Source organism: Moschus berezovskii, chromosome 8 (genome assembly GCF_049115385.1).
Source record: "Moschus berezovskii isolate FMDL1 chromosome 8, NW_MosBer_1.0, whole genome shotgun sequence".
Classification (NCBI taxonomy): Eukaryota; Metazoa; Chordata; class Mammalia; order Artiodactyla; family Moschidae; genus Moschus; species Moschus berezovskii.
Window position 1 is genome coordinate 64,416,173 of NC_142467.1, and position 17,781 is coordinate 64,433,953.

A 17,781-nucleotide genomic window follows, 5' to 3' on the forward strand; every position below is an offset into this window, starting at 1 on the left:
TACAGCTTCTCTGTCTTTGGCTGCAAAGAATATAATCAATCTGATTTCGGTGTTGACCATCTGGTGATGTCCATGTGTAGAGTCTTCTCTTGTGTCCATGTGTAGAGTCTTCTTTTGTGTTGTTGGAAGAGGGTGTTTGCTATGACCAGTGCGTTCTCTTGGCAAAACTCTATTAGCCTTTGCCCTGCTTCAATTCGTGCTCCAAGGCCAAATTTGCCTGTTACTCCAGGTGATTCTTGGCTTCCTACTTTTGCATTCCAGTCCCCTAGAATGAAAAGGACATCTTTTTTGGGTGTTAGTTCTAAAAGGTCTTGTAGGTCTTCATAGAACCATTCAACTTCGGCTTCTTCAGCATTACTGGTTGGGGAATAGGCCTGGATTACTGTAATATTGAATGGTTTGCCTTGGAAACGAACAGAAATCATTCTGTCATTTTTAAGATTGCATCCAAGTACTGCATTTCAGACTCTTTTGTTGACCATGATGGCTACTCCATTTCTTCTAAAGGATTCCTGCCCACAGTACTAGATATAATGGTCATCTGAGTTAAATTCACCCAGTCAGTACCTGCCAATTAAGTAAACCCAAAATCAGGATGGAAACCAAAGTATCAACAAAGGCACTGTCAACACAGCCTGGCTAAGGAAAGTGGCACCGCCATCTGCAGATACAGTTCAGCACCCGGGGCCTACACCTCCTCTGTGAATCACCAAGGACTCTGGTCCAAACCTGGCCTAGCTTCTGTCCTGCTCCCTGCACCTTCCACCTGGGGACTGCCACAAGATGAAGCTGCAAGAGCGAAGCCATTGATGGGCGCCTCCGCTCTGTTAGAAAGGTGCTTGAAGACCAACACCCCAAGAGAGACAAACTGTCCATGTTTACACTCTCTGCTAAGCTACAGCCACATCTGTCATAATAGTGGCTAATACTCGTCACATACTGTGTTAAGTAACTTAGATGGATTATCTTATTTAGTTTACTCCCTGTGTGTTCAGTTGCTCAGTCCTGTCCAACTATGTGACCCCCTGAACTGTAGTCCACCAGGCTCCTCTGTCCTGGGATTTTCCAGAAAGGAATACTGGAGTGGGCTGCCATTTATATTTGTCACAGAGTATAAAGCAACTTATACAGATTACCTTATTTAGTTTTCTCCTTCAGTTCAGTTCAGTTCAGTCACTCAGTCATGTCCGACTCTTTGCGACCCCATGAACCACAGCATGCCAGGCCTCCCTGTCCATCACCAACTCCCGGAGTTCACTCAAACTCATGTCCATCGAGTCAGTGATGCCATCCAGCCATCTCATTCTCTGTCGTCCCCATCTCCTCCTACCCCCAATCCCTTCCAGCATCAGACTCTTTTCCAGTGAGTCAACGTCACATGAGGTGGCCAAAGTATTGCAGTTTCAGCTTTAGCATCAGTCCTTCCAATGAACACCCAGGACTGATCTCCTTTAGAATGGACTGGTTGGATCTCCTTGCAGTCCAAGGGACTCTCAAGAGTCTTCTCCAGCACCACAGTTCAAAAGCATCAATTCTTTGGTGATCAGCTTTCTTCACAGTCCAACTCTCACATCCATACATGACCATGGGAAAAACCATAGCCTTGACTAGACAGACCTTGGTTGGCAAAGTAATATCTTTGCTTTTTAATATGCTATCTAGGCCGGTCATAACTTTCCTTCCAAGGAGTAAGCATCTTTTAACTTCATGGCTGCAATCAGCATCTGCAGTGATTTTGGAGCCCAGAAAAATAAAGTCTGACACTGTTTCCACTGTTTCCCCATCTATTTCCCATGAAGTGATGGGACCAGATGCCATGATCTTCATTTTCTGAATGTTGAGCTTCAAGCCAACCTTTTCACTCTCCTCTTTCACTTTCATCAAGAGGCCTTTGAGTTCCTCTTCTCTTTCTGCTATATGGGTGGTGTCATCTGCATATCTGAGGTTATTGATATTTCTCCCAGCAATCTTGATTCCAGCTTGTGCTTCTTCCAGCCCAGCGTTCCTCATGATGTACTCTGCATATATGTTAAATAAGCAGGGTGACAATATACAACCTTGACGTACTCCTTTTCCTATCTGGAACCAGTCTGTTGTTCCATGTCCAGTTCTAACTGTTGCTTCCTGTCCTGCATACAGGTCTCTCAACAGGCAGGTCAGGTGGTCTGGTATTCCCATCTCTTTCAGAATTTTCCACAGTTTATTGTGATCCACACAGTCAAAGGCTTTGGCATGGTCAATGAAGCAGAAATAGATGTTTTCCTGGAACTCTCTTGCTTTCTCCATGATCCAGCGGATGTTGGCAATTTGATCTCTGGTGCCTCTGCCTTTTCTAAAACCTGCTTGAACATCTGGAAGTTCATGGTTCACATATTGCTGAAGCCTGGCTTGGAGAATTTTGAGCATGACTTTACTAGCATGTGAGATGAGTGCAATTGTGCGGTAGTTTGAGCATTCTTTGGCATTCCCTTTCTTTGGGATTGGAATGAAGACTGACCTTTTCCAGTCCTGTGGCCATTGCTGAGTTTTCCAAATTTGCTGGCATATTGAGTGCAGCACTTTCACAGCATCATCTTTCAGGATTTGAAATAGCTCAATTGGAATTCCATCACCTCCACTAGCTTTGTTCGTAGTGATGCTTTCTAAGGCCCACTTGACTTCACATTCCAAGATGACTGGTTCCAGGTGAGTGATCACACCATCGTGATTATCTTCCTCGTGAAGATCTTTTTTGTACAGTTCTTCTGTGTATTCTTGCCACCTCTTCTTAATATCTTCTGCTTCTGTTAGGTCCATACCATTTATCATTCCCATTATACAGATCAAGCTAGAACACAGAGAAAGATTAAGTTAAACACTCAACAACCCATTGACTGCATGCAGCAGAGCTGGGATATGACCTCAGATACTCCAATTCTAGAGCCAATGAAGTACTAACTACCCAGTCATCTCTCTCATGCAAAGACTCATCAGGCCTGCCCCAAGAAATTCTAAGATCACCAGTGGTTCACAAACAGTCATCTTTCCCAAATTCTTAAACACCTAGGACACAGACAACCCATTAGGAAATGCAGGGAGTAAGTCTGGGATGAATAAAAGAAGGCCTCCTGTGGACAGCCGAAGATAAAATCAAGTAGGCAGTGGGTGACCAGTGGCACAGTCTGAGAGTCACATCTTTGAGAGGCTCACTGGAACAGGAAGCCAGCGTGACCCACGCAACCCTGAACCCTGAATTCTGAGGAACTCAGGGCTGTCTACATCCCCTGGGAAAGCCAAGGCAACAAATGCTGGCTCTCTGACTCACATAGTGGACTTGACAGACTCATGTACCACGTTTCTTGGACCTGTGTTCCTAAATTGAAATTAAATGCTGGAGGATATTTGCCTTTTATTAATACGATCTGCCAGAGCGTGAGCTTATTTACATGGTGACGGTTAATGAAACGATTAAGTGGTATGCATGGAAGCTAAAACATGGATTGAAACTTTTCAATTTTCATCTGCAATAATGAGCACTAGGCTCAGGTTCTTACCCTGCATTTCACATCCATTAATTATTTCAGTGACTACAGCTACAATTAATAAAGACTCAGCCATGTGTGTTAAATCGTAACATTCCGTTTTCTCATCCGTCAGCTGAGTGGAGAATGTGCAGAAGGTTGTGCTGGAGGGCAGGATGAGGTTCTGAAGTCCTTTAGCAAAAAAGGTACTGATCCAGACCTACGTGCCCAACACCATGCCTTTGCTTCACCTGCCTTACCTCACTAAATCCTCACAATGTAATTTCAGTAAGTGTTTTAATTCCCCTTATGTCATCGCTGCCTCCCAGGTCACCCCTCGGAACCTGAACTTGATTCTCCACAAGGCTCCTCGCATGCCCCATTCTGCACCCGGCTTGTTCATCTCCAGATACCCTCCCACTTCAGCCTCCCAAAGTCATGGTCTGTCCTCAGCAAAATCCCCTGTGTCGCCGACCCCTCCTCCTAGAGACGCCTCACCTTCTTGCTCTTTCTTAAGACTGGCTCCCCTAAGGACACACTCCCCCTGCTGTCCTCTCAAGTGGGGCTGGCTTTGCTGCCACAGTCCTCATACCACTGGGCTGAGAGAACTGGGGGAGGGAGTGCATCTCTCTTATGGTTCCTTACCACTCCCAGACCTTTCTCCTTCTCTCCTCCCTAAGAACACCGAGCTCTGAACCACCTTTTGTCAGATTACATCACCCATTATTCCACATCATTTGAGTCTGCAACAACGGGGCACTCCCTGCCATTTCTCCATGGCTTTAGTTCCTGCTGCTTAAATTCGTGACACTTTACACACAGACCATCATTTTAACACCTTGACTGAGTTTTATGAGCTGTCTCCTCCAGTGGTCTTACTTTAGTCATCATTAGCCCACTGAGCCTACACATCTCATGATCAATAAATGGAAACTGTCCATAATCTAAGCATCACACATCACAGTCTCTGACTACTAGCTCAAATTTTTATATCTCCCTCAAATGTCCCAGCTCTGTCAATCTTCTGCCTACCCCCACGACTTCCAACTCACTAACTTAACCACCATGTTATTTTTTTTTAATAGGCTTTATTTTTAGAGCAGTTTTAGGTTCACAGCAATACTGAACGGCAGGTACAGAGTATTACCATACACCCCCTGCCCCCACACATGCATAGCTTCCCTCACCAGAATGGAGCACTTGTTACAACTGATGAACCTGCACTGACATATCATTATCAGCCAAGTCCATACTCCAAATCGAGGCTCACTCCCGTCTTTATACATTGTGTGAATCTGGACAAATGTGTAATGACAGACATCTACCATTGTGGTATCATGCAGAGTAGTTTCACTGCCCTAAAAATCCCCTGCTGCACTATTCATCCTTTCCACTCCCCAAACCCTGGCAACTATGATTTTTTTTGTGTGGCTCAACTGGTAAAGAATCTGCCTGCAGTGCAGGAGACCTGGGTTCAATCCCTGGGTTGGAAAGATTCCCTGGAGAAGGGAATGGCTACCCACTCCAATATTCTGGCCTGGGGAATTCCATGGACTGTATAGTCCATGGGGTCGCAAAGAGTCAGACACGAGTAAGTGACTTTCACTATCTCCACAATTTTACCTTTTCCAGAATGTCATATAGTTGGAATCACACAGCATTTTGTGGCCTTTTCAGATTGGCTTCTTTCACTTAGTTACATGCATTTAAGGCTTCCCCGTGTCTTTTCATGGCTTGATAGCTTGATTTCTTTTTAGCACTGAATATTATTCCACTGTCTGGATATACAAAAGTTTATTTATCCATTCACCTACTGAATGACATCTTGGTTGCTTCTAAGTTTGGACATTTATAAGTAAACATTCGTATGCAAGTTTCTGTGTAGACATAGCTTTTGACTCCTTTGGGCAAATACCAAGGATCGTGATTGTTGCATCATGGTAAAAGTATGTTTCATTTTGTAAGAAATCATCAGCTTTAAAATGGAAGTCCTGTCTCCTTTCATGCTGGCCATAATTCATGGACTATCATAATCTCCCCTGACTTCTTGTAGTTTTTGGCAAAAAATACAATCCTGGTAAAATCTAATTGTCAGCCTACTCATGCTGGCATCCAGGGAGGTGAATGTGGTTACAAAGAGTCAACCATACTAGCTGGTCTCATCTTAAAATAATTTTATTTATTTATTTCTGGATGTGCTGGGTCTTCATTGCTGTGTGGGATTTTTTCCCTCTATCCCGGCAAGCCAGGGCTACTCTCTAGTTATGGAACACAGGCTTCTCATTGAAATAGCTTCTCTTGTGGAGCATGGGCTCCAGAACATGCAGGCTTCAGTATTTGCAGCACATGGGCTTATCAGTTGTAGTTTCCAGGCTCTGGAGCATAGTTTCAATAGTTGTGGCACATGGGCTAACTTGCTCTGTGGAATGTGGGATCTTCCCAGACCAAGGACTGATCTGGCAGGTAGATTCATTTACCACTGAGCCACCAGGGAAGTCCCTAGCTGGTCTCCTTTTCAATTTCTAACCATGACTCTCAAATGGGCTTTTACTGTTCCTTAGCAATAATATCGGAGAAGGCAATGGCAAGCCACTCCAGTACTCTTGCCTAGAAAATCCCATGGACGGAGGAGCCTGGTAGGCTGCAGTCCATGGGGTCGCTACGAGTCAGACATGACTGAGCGACTTCACTTTCACTTTTCACTTTCACACACTGGAGAAGGAAATGGCAACCCACTCCAGTGTTCTTGCCTGGAGAATCCCAGGGACAGGGGAGCCTGGTAGGCTGCCGTCTATGGGGTCACACAGAGTCAGACACGACTGAAGTGACTTAGCAGCAGCAGCAGCAGCAATAATATCCTGTCTCACTAATCTATTCACTCTTTAATTGACTTAAGTCTATTTCAGACCTCCTCCCCTCAAACTTCCAGCACCTTCTCCCCAATTCTTACTCTCAACTGGTAATTTTTTTTCCTATTTCACTAGGAAAAAAAAAATCTGAAGCAATACAAAGAAAATGTCTACAGAGTCCAACACCAATGCATCCATCTACTACTATCCTCTACCAACATATCTGACATTCCCTTCCACTACAGATAAAACATTTGTCTGTGATTCAACTTCATTCCTCTTATTTATATGTTACACCCAATCTTCTGTCATATATGCTGTTGAATTATGGGATTCACATAATGATATACTGATATCACGGAGAAGGCAATGGCAACCCACTCCAGTACTCTTGCCTGGAAAATCCCATGGACAGAGGAGCCTGGTAGGCTGCAGTCCATGGGGTCACGAAGAGTCAGACACGATTGAGAGACTTCACTTTCACTTTTCACTTTCATGCATTGGAGAAGGAAATGGCAACCCATTCCAGTGTTCTTGCCTGGAGAATCCCAGGGACGGGGGAGCCTGGTGGGCTGCCGTCAGTGGGGTCACACAGAGTTGGACACGACTGAAGTGACTTAGCAGCAGCAGCATACTGATATCATACATAATGATCAACATAATTATCTACTGGAAAATTCCCATCAACCTACAAAATACTGTGGTTTCTCCCACAAGGAGAAGGAGGGAAAGAAGGGAGGAAAGGAGGAAATCAAGGAGACAGGAAGGGAGGAACAGTGAGAGAAAAGAGGAAGCTTCTGTTTCTACCCCACTTCTCACACCAGCTACTTACCACACCAGCTCCTTTCTGTGCCCTCCTGTGTAACAAAACTCCTCAAAAGGGCTGACTATAATAATATAGATGTGTGGGTGTGGGTGTGCTTAGTCACTCAGTCACGTCCAACTCTTTGTGGTCACATGTACTGTAGCCCGCCAGGCTCCTCTATGCATGGGGATTCTCCAGGCAAGAATACTGAAGTGGGTTGCCATGCCTTCCTCCAGGGGATCTTCCCAACCCCGGGATCAAACTCAGGTCTCCCACATTGCAGGGAGATACTTTACCATCTGAGCCACCAGGGAAGGCCAAGAATACTGGAGTGGGCAGCCTATCCCTTCTCCATGGGATCTTCCTGACCCAGGAATCGAACCGGGATCTCCTGCATTGCAGGTGGATTCTTTACCAGCTGAGCTACCAGGGAAGCCCCAATAATATACATGGAAGTCTTCAAATCTCTCTCTTTCCCTTCCTTGATCCTCACCAGTTATACCCTTCACTCAAAACTGCTCCAATCATGGAGACCAATGGCTTCCAAGTTGCTATATCCAATGATCAATTCTCTATCCTCCTCTTACTATATTTGGGGGAAATAATACTACCAATTTTATAAGGTGATCATTTAACGAAATACTAAAATGTTTGGGAAATTTTACTGTAATTATATCTTAAAAACTCAGCCTAAATGTCAAAAGCAGAAAACCTCCCAGGTTTACAGCATGCACATGTTGATCTATCTCCATTTGGATTTAAGTTGGAGCTCTCAATAAATACTCCTTCCTCCTAACTGGGTCTCTGACAGGAAGAGAGAGGGCCATGGATTCAAGACCCACACTCTTTTCTAATCTGATTTCTAAGGTCTCCACAGGGGAATCAGTGTTGATTATCCTGTATGGTATGCATGTCTCCACAGCATCAATCTGAGAGATTCATTTAACTATTGACCCATCAGAATAATGAGCTTCTCTCTGTCTCCTGATTTAAGTTTATCCATAACTTTGAAAAAGTTTCAGAGTTGGCGTTTTTAACCAAAGCCAAACAAAATAATAATTTCCTAAAATTGGTGTTGTCAAAACAATAGCTTCAGCACCCAAAATATGGTATCAGAATACCATATTACATTGTTTTGGTTTGTCCTTCTCTATGTTAAAGCCAGAGATTCATCTCAATAATAAGTGAGTTTGTGAAATTTATGGGCCAAAGGAAAAAGAAAAAAATTCTGGGCCAATAAAAAAAAACCACAGAATCTCTATTAATATCTCTGTTGAGCAGAACCCAAAAAATAATGGCAGATGAATTATCTAAAAACTGTTCAGTACGTTGACCAAATAAAACACTCTGAGCCAGTAATTTTGGGTTGAAAGCTGAAAAAAACTTGTTGGCAATATTTTGTTCCTAGAAAGAAAACTTGTAAATCTTCAAAGCAGTGTAAGAGCATCTAACTGACCATCTTACTTGTCATATTAATAAATACATCTAAGCTATGGGTTCAAGAGTAAATAATCCATATTTGCAAACAACATCCTTGTCTATGTAGATAATTCCAACGAATATACAAAGCATGAGTAAGTGACTTCAGCCAGGTCATAGGATATAAGGTTGACATATAAAAATGAATCATATTTCTATATAGAATAATGAGTGAGTAGATTATCATTTTTAAAATATTTCCAATAGCTAAAAAATTGAAATACTTATACATAAGTCTTACAAAACATATGTAGACTCTACAGGCTGAAAGTTATAAAACACTAATGGAAGAAATCAAAGAAGACCTAAATAATGGAGAGATATACCATGTTCATGGTTTCGAAAATTCAACACAGTTAGGATGTCAGTTCTCCCCAAACTATCTATGGATTTAACATAATTCCAATAAAATTCATAGCTGAATTTCTTAGACATGAACAAGCCTATTCAGAAATGAATAAGAATGGCAAAGTTGGAGGATTCAAAGTACCTCATCTTAAGACTTAATATAAAGCTACAAAAACAAAGATAGTCGGTATTAGTGAAAAACAGATAAAGAGATCAAAGAAACAGAAAAGAAAGCACAGAATTAAACCCACATAAATGTGGTTAACAATTTTTGACAGCTGTACAAATCAATATCATGGAGTAAGAATATTTCAACAAATGAGGCTGGAACAAATGAAGATCCATGTGCTATAAAAGGAACCTTGACCGATGCATTATACCTTATGTAAAAGTTAATACAAAATGGCTCATAGACCTAAATATAAAACCTCCAGATGTAGAAGGCTCAGGTTTGGAAAAAGCAATGGAACTGGAGATTAAACTGCCAACATTCATTGGATCATAGAGAAAGCAAAGGAATTCCAGAAAAAACATCCCATCTACTTCTGCGTCATTGACTATGCTGAAGTCGTTGACCATGTGGATCACAACAAACTGAAAAATTATGAAAGAGACGGGAATGCCAGACTACCTTTCCTCTCTCCTAAGAAACCTACATGCAGGTCAAGAAACAACAGGAACCATTGGACATGGAACGATGAACTGGTTCAAAATTGGGAAGGAGTATGACAAGGCTGTATACTGTCACCCTGCTTGTTAAACTTATATGCAGAGTATATCACATGAAATGCAGGGCGGGGTGAATCACAAGCTGGAATCAAGGTTGCCAGGAGAAATATCAACAACCTCAGATATGCAGATGATGCCACTCTAATGGCAGAAAGTGAAGAGGAACTAAAGAGCTTCTTGATGAGGATGAAAGAGGAGAGTGAAAAAGCTGCCTTTTAAACTCAACATCCAAAAAACTAAGATCACGGCATCTGGTCCCATCACTTCATGACAAATAGAAGGGGGGGAAATGGAAACAGTGACAGATTTTATTTTCTTGGGTTCCAAAATCACTGTGGACACTGACTGCAGCCGTGACATTAAAAGACACTTGCTCCTCAGAAGGAAAGCTATGACTAAACAGCATATTAAAAAGCAAAGACATCACTTTTCCAACAAAGGTCCATATAGTCAAAGCTATGGCTTTTCCAGTAGACATGTACGATGTGACAGTTGGACAATAAAGAAGGCTGAAGATCAAAGAACTGATGTTTTTGAATTGTGGTATTAGAGAAGACTCTTGAGAGTCCCTTGGACAGCAAGGAGATCAAACCAGTTAATCCTAAAGGAAATCAACCTTGAATATTCACTGAAGGACTGTTGCTGAAGTTGAAGCTAAAATACTTTGGCCACCTGATGCAAAGAGCTGACTTACTGGAAAAGACCTTGATGATGGGAAAGATAGGCAAAAAGAGAACAGGGCAGCAGAAAAGAGATGGTTAGATAGCATCACCAACTCAATGGACATGAATCTGAGCAAACTCCAGGGGATAGTGGACAGAGGAGCCTGGTGTGTCCAGGGGGTCACAAAGAGTGGGACTCTACTTAGCGACTTAACAATAACAACAATAAAGTTAAATGCATAGTTATCATATACTCAGCAATTCCACACCTATATATTTACCTTGAAGAACTAAAATTTTATCTTCATACAAGAACCTATACATTAATATTTACAGGAGCTTTATTCATAACTGCCAAAACTGTGAACCACCAACTCCTTCAATGAGTAAGCAGATAAACAAACTGATACATGCAAGAGTAGATCTGAAGTTAAAAGAAATCAACTATTAATACACACAACACTATGGATGAATCTCAAAGGAATTATACTGAGTGAAAGTAGCCAGTCTCTAAAGATTACATACTGTATGATTCCACTTATATGACATTCTGGAAAAGGCAGGACGCCAGGGCCTCTTCATCCCATGCCCAGCACAGCTACAGCTCATGGTCCCAAGAAACACTGCACTTGTAGCAGCTTCAAAACGCTGAACCTGGACAAACTGACTGTTGTGCTAACTCTTTGCCCATCCATGAGCTAAGAATGGCTGTCTCTTGTTTCTTTAAGAACAGACCTAGCAGGAGATTAAGTAATGAAGATGTGCATACAGCAGTTCACTGAAACAGACGGCAATGTCTACACTGATATAACCTACACTGCTGGCTTTCTGGATATCATCAACATTGACAAGACTAGAGAGAATTTCCATCTGACAGTGACACCAAAGGTCACTTAGTTGGTTCACTGTGTTACTCCTAGAGAAGCCTATATAAGTTGTACAAAACGAGAAAAAGCTTTATGGGTACAAAAAAGACACCTCATCTGGTAAGCCATGATGGTGATACTATCCACAAGGTGAACAGTATCATTCAGACTGGACTGCGGACAGGCACGACTACAGACTTAATCAAGTTTAGTACTGTGAGCCTGTGTGTGATAACTGGAGGTGCTATCCTGGGAAGGGTTGGTATAATCACCAGAGATGAAAAGAAGTTAGGAAATTCAGAGTATCTTTTCAATGTATGGATTATATATGAGTGAGAGAAGAAGAATCAAAGGTTTCTCGAGCATTTTGTGTCCACTACTCCATAAGCCAGTCTTGCTCCCAATCCAGTAATTAAAAACCATAAAAAAGCAAAAGGTCAGGAGTTTGAAATCGATGGTCAAATTAAGGTGTTAATTAATTAAAATTGTCACTTACAGGCTTTATTTTTATTCTAACTTTTTATTTAATTTTTTATTTATTTTGTTATTTGTGTTATTTACTGTTAATTATACTAAGCATTTTATATTGTTTTAGTATTGGTTCCCCCAATCATTAAATGATATGTATAGTAATACAGATTAAAAACTGAGATACAGAAGAGTTACATGGCTTGCTGTACTTCCCACAACTGACAAGTAGTTAAAGAAAAAAAAAGAAATTCAAACTCCAGGCCTTTCTGACTTCAAAACCTGTCTGCTCATCTAGTACACTACAGAATCTGTTGAGTATTCAGATATCCATATCCCAGCTCACCCTTTATTTCTCCAAATTAATTGAGTGTCAGCCCCAATTAAGCCTCTAGTTTTTAGTGCCCTAAGCAGAAGGGAACATGCTGCCCACCAAGGGGCAACATGGTGAGAGGGAAGAGGACAGGATTGGGGTCAGACTGATCTGTCTTGAACCTTGGCTCTACCACTTAGGTCGCTATGTCATCTTAGACAAGTACACTGCCCCAACAGATTCAACAAACATTTACTCAGTGCCTGTCAAGTTCCAGGAAATGTCCTAGGCTCTAATGATATATCTGTGAACAAAGAAGCAAAGATTCCTGCCCTCAAGAAGCTTACAGTCTAATGAAATACATGGACAGTAAATACAATAAATAACATGCATAGATGTCATATAGTCATAAACATTGTGAAGAAAACAAAAAAAAAAAAAGGAAAGGGTGGATGCAAATGGAAAAGTTACAATGTTTTTGAAAGATACTCAAGGAAGTTTTCTGAAAAAGTGACATTTGAGCAAAGATTTGAAGAGGTTGAGAAATCTGTTCATGCAGATACCTGGGGAGAGAGCATTACAAGAAGAGAATAGCCAGCACACAGGTCGAGTCCATGTCAAGTGTGTTTGAAGAACAGCACCGGGGTCGGGTGGCTCGAACAGACTGAGGGAAAGAGAACCATAGCAAATCAGTGAAAGAATGGAGAGGCTAGGCAATGTATGTCCTTACAGGATGGTATAATAAGTCTACTTTCACTTTGAGGGGATGGAGAGCCATGGGAGGGTTTGAGCAGACCAGTTCCATCAACTGACTGCTTTTTCTAAATATCTTTCTGACTGACGTATGGAAAATAGACCGTAGAAGACCAGGACAGAATTAAGGAGGTCAGTTAAGAGTCTTTTGGTTAGTCTAAGCAAAAATTGATGGTTTAGATCAATATATATTTAGAAGGTACTGCTAGTGGGGTCTGCTACTAAATTGTATGTCAGGTTTAAGAGGAAGGGAGGAACCAAGGATAAATTCAAGATTTTTTTTGTCCTGGACAACCGACAGGTTGGGAAATATTAGTAAGGCAGAGAAGACTAGGTCCAGAGTTAGTTTCATTGACTCTGAAATGCCTATTTGGCATTCAAGTGGAAATACCAGATGGCAATTGGATATATGACTCAAGTTCAGGAGAGAAGGCTGAGCTAAAGATATAAAAGGCGCCAACATATAGATAGTATCTAATGATCTTAGATAGGATCACTAAGGCAATGAGTGTAAAAACACAGGAGAATTCAAAGGACTGGACACATCTATAGGACATTCTAAAACTAAGACATCAGGGACATGAGAATTAACCAACCAAGATGCAAAAAGTACTCATTCATGAAGAAAAACCACAGAACAGTATGTTATGCTGGAAGCCAAGTGAAGAATGTATATCAAGGAGAGGACGTGATCAGCTATGTCCAAGCACCTAACAGGTCATGTAAGATGAGGACTGACAACCAACCACTGGATTTAGCAACATGAAAGCCATGTGTGACCTTGAAAAGAGCAGTCTCAGTGGAAGCAATGGATGAGTGTGAAAGTTGTGCTGAACAGAGTAGGAAGAACAGGGTAAGAAATATGTAAGGAGGGAAACTATGCGTGTACACAAGTCTAATGCATTTTTCTACAAAACGGAACAGAAAACTAGAGTAGGAATCGGAGAGGGAAGTGGAGTCAAGAGTTTCTTATTAAGACAAAAAACAGCAACATGTTTGCGTACTAAGCCAGCAGAGAAAGGGAGAGATTAACAATGCAGGAAAGAGAAATGGGACTGATATCAGGAGGAGGAGTTGGCCTGAGACAGGAGCAGGGGCAGTTCACCCAGAGTAAGAAGAGGGAAAAGAATCCAGGAGCACAGATGTATGAAAGCAGACGATGGGGATGATGTGAGCATGTGGAGCTTCTCTTCTGATGAGTTCTCTTCTCCAAGTTAAAAGGAAACTAGGAGTGGGGGAGGTTGGACAACAGGGTAGGAGAGGTCTGAAATGCCTGTTTGGGACACGAGCACTAAGGACTGCTCGAGGTTGCAGGGGTGAGTTTACAGCACGCCTACTCAGTGCAGGTGTGTGTCCCCCAGCCACATTCACTGTGCAGAGGCGGGAGCAGAGCCGTGGAGAGTCAGGCTCAACCACAGCCAGGCTCTAATCCAGTGATGAGAACAAAACAAGAGGAGGGCAAGAGAGCTGACGGGTGCGAGGATGATAATAAAGATCACCCACGAAACGGAAGCTCAGCAAGGAGGGAGACGGGGGCCTGACGGGGGAGAAAACCAGTGAAAACATGGTATGGCCAATGGCTTGTAGGTTTGGTGCAATCAAAGGATTACTAGAATCAGGGTTCCAGATGGAGAAAGCTGGACATATAGGAGGTAGCGGTCAGAGAGAAGGAGACCCAAAGTTGGGGTCACAGAGGAGCTTCAGTTATTGGGAATAACTAAGAGAATGAAGGGCTGAGTTGGCACTGAGAATAACATCACTAAAGAAAATGTTATCATGGAAATGCAAGGGCAGGGTAATGGGAGGGACGGCTTCTTGGATACTGAAACCACCAAGAACAGCAGCAGTTGGGTGAGTGACAGTGAGATAGGAGGCAAAATCTTCAAGGAAAACAGAAAGTAATCAGAGAGATGAGTAAGTGACCAGTATAAGGAAAAGTGGGTTCAGCCTGTTAATTTCTCTCTCTGAGTCTCGGTTTTCTCACTCATGAGTTGGAAATGCTGACAGTGATTCTAACGTGAGTATTTTTAAGGACTGAGTAAGGTGATACAGATAGAACACCTGTCACCCAGTGGACCTGGCAGACATCCGTATGCCGGGATACGGAATTACTTAAAAGGGCACCTGTGAAGTCTTGGGAATATGTTGCAACTTTCCGACTAAAGGTAAAAAGTGTGGCTGAAAGGCTCACTGAGCTCAGGGTTATCCCAACTTTCATAATCATCATAATTCCCCAGATGTGCGCCCATGGCTCTCCCTCTCTCTGTGGGAGGCTGGGCCTGGCATGACCCTCCCGTCTGCAGCTATCCATACCCATGTCATCTCCATCTTCCTGGCAGGCTGGTTTTGTCTCTTCCACTCACGTGCAGGCACCAGGTGCGCTGCCTTCCAGACTGTCTAATACAGAAGGCAAAAAGCAAACTAACTGTTTTGGCTGCCCTGGTGTTTCTCCCTGTTTTTTATTGCCCAGCTAGTAGAAGAGCCCAAGGAAGTTAAAGCCTCTAATGAAACGGTACCTTCCATCCTGAACTGCACTGAACCCAGAAATGCACAGAGGCTCTGAGACAGCACAGTCTCAGTTGCCTGTGACAGGCTGCTGGAGCAGTCATCTTTCTACCCAGCATTTCCCAAACTTAGCCCTAAATTACATATAAAAATGAAGAAGAGCCACTCTTGTAGGAAAACATTTTCTTGATCCTTTTCCTTTTCTTAGCTAACAGTCACTTGCTTCTTTCTCTAACACAAAAGGACATTTTGATGCAGCAGTGCTACAAGGAGAAACAAATCATTAATTTAGAAAAATGGTGGCGTTTCTACAGTTTGCCAGGCTCCCATCTATTTGCTGAGGAATCCAGGTTCTGGAAAAGCAAAACCGCACTCCTGTTTACCAACTACTATTTATCACTCTCAGGGCTTCTGACATTGATTAACACTGAAAGTGACATTTGGCTCTGTGTTGCTTTCAAATAGACTCATTTCAACTAAGAAACCAATAAGAAACCCTATAGGGGAAAATATTTTGGGGGAGGAGTGGTTTGAGGGTGACATGATACATTCTTCTGTCCAACATTTTGGATCATTATCTGGAATTGAAGCAGTGTGTTTTAAGGGGAGAGAGAAATTGGCACGTCACAAGGAAAGGCAGTCAGCCTCTCAAGATAATTTAGAAAGGTGTGCCTCGGGAGGAGAAGAAAGAAACCCAGAGGCAATTCATTAAACAACAACAAAAAAAAAGAGGTCAAGGTCTGAAAATGATTATTCAACAGGCAAGTAATTTAACATGCCATGATTTGCTGTACAAAAGGATCTGTGCTAAGGAAAGGATACTGTTAGATTTAAATTACATTTGATTTTTAAATTTATAAGCAGATTTTCCAGCACATTACAAGAAAGCACACCTGTGTACATTTTTTTCCCTCCAAATTCAGTATATCAGCCGTATCTTTCCAGCAAACTTCCTGTGTAGAGCAGTTACCACCGCAGATTGGTGGTACATGAGTAAAGTGATATTCCCATCAGCCTTAAAAGTGCCTCTCCTTATCACTCTCCGCTCAGAGCGCGCAAGGGAACTGCTGCTTTCAAAGAGCCCAGGGTGGGCTTTGGCAGGCATCAGAATCACTCAGAGAACAAGGTTAAAAGAGTAACCTTTTAAGATTAAAAGACAGGTTAAAGACAGCTTTCTGGGTCTCATCCCCAGGAATTCTGCATCTGTAAGTCTGCAGTGGGGCCTGGGAATCACAGTTCTAGCACACCCAAGGTACTCTGATGCAGGTGACCACGGAACACAGGCTGACAAATCCTGGCTTAGAGAAGATGTCCTCTAGACTACTGTAACAAGAGAAACAGCCCTGCCTTCTGGCTCCAGCACATTCCCTGGTTCCAGAGTGCTCTATTAACTCACACTTGGTGGACACTTGCTGGTCGACACTGCTGAGCTAGGCAAGCCCATCTGTGGGGTTCAGTTTAACACACCCCTGATTTCTCTTTATTCTGTTAGAACGATTACAGGAAATTATCTATGCAATGCAAGGATTTTGTGGTGGGCGTGCTGGACCTATGCCGAGACACAGAAGAGGTGGAAGCGATTTTAAATGGTGATGTGAACTTCCAAGTCTGGTCCGACCACCACCGTCCGAGTCTGAGCCGGATCAAACTCGCCATTAAGTACGAAGTCAAGAAGGTAAGCTTCCCCACCTCTCCTGGCCTTCCTACCTCCAGGGTTGCTGGACGACCTTTGTGCTCTCATATATTTTGTTCCCACAAAAGGATGGTGATGATAGCTATTACTCAACTCACCTCTAGACAGGGGAACCTCCAGACTTGCAGGACTGCTCAGAGCTCCCTCCTTCACCCCCGGCCCACCAGGAGAGAGAGATGATGATAATCATTCTATGAACAGGCTTCGAGCCTAGAGAATAAAAGAGAGGATTTTCACCCTCCAAATTACTGGTGAGGACAGGGTTACAGTGAATGCTGCCATCAGCTAGCAGGCCAATTCCCAAGTTTTCATGAAAAAACATACCACTCAGTTCTTTCAACAGCACTTATTGAGCTTTCTCTATGTGCTTGGGGACTTGTGTAGAAAATACCTTAGTGCAGAGGCTTTGTGGGATCCATGGTTCTGGATGGCTTAGAGGAATTTCACTCTCAAGGCTTATGAAAGGCTTTAATAGAAAGCATGATTAGACTTCCAAAAGAGTACGTCCTACCTCCTCAATCAACCTCAAGGTGTCTTTAATGGCCACTGGCATGCAGAAGTCCTCACACCCACAGTGACCAGTCAGACTGAGGTCCTGAGGAGCAAGTTTCAATTATAGTTCCACTCTGGATGTATTCTGGATTTTGTAGAATCTGCTCTTCTATTAGATGACACATTCATCTTGATGAAAACTGCAGAGCTCCAAAGATCCATGTGCTTCAGTACCAATTGTGCTTTCCAAAGAAGCAAAACGGCTGGTCAGTCTTTAAGGGTTGTTGTTCCCATCTGTTTTACACGGTGACTACTGGGT

The 17,781-nt window shown here is 42.6% G+C and overlaps 1 protein-coding gene across 1 annotated transcript in view; it reads left to right on the forward strand.

The window, feature by feature from the left end:
* TRPC7 (transient receptor potential cation channel subfamily C member 7) overlaps positions 1-17,781 on the forward strand; it is a 143,943-nt gene that overhangs the window by 25,050 nt on the left and 101,112 nt on the right. Inside the window, exon 2 of the mRNA XM_055430349.2 lies at positions 16,770-16,952. Coding sequence (XP_055286324.2) covers positions 16,770-16,952 — 183 coding nt within the window. The remainder of the gene's footprint in view (positions 1-16,769; positions 16,953-17,781) is intronic.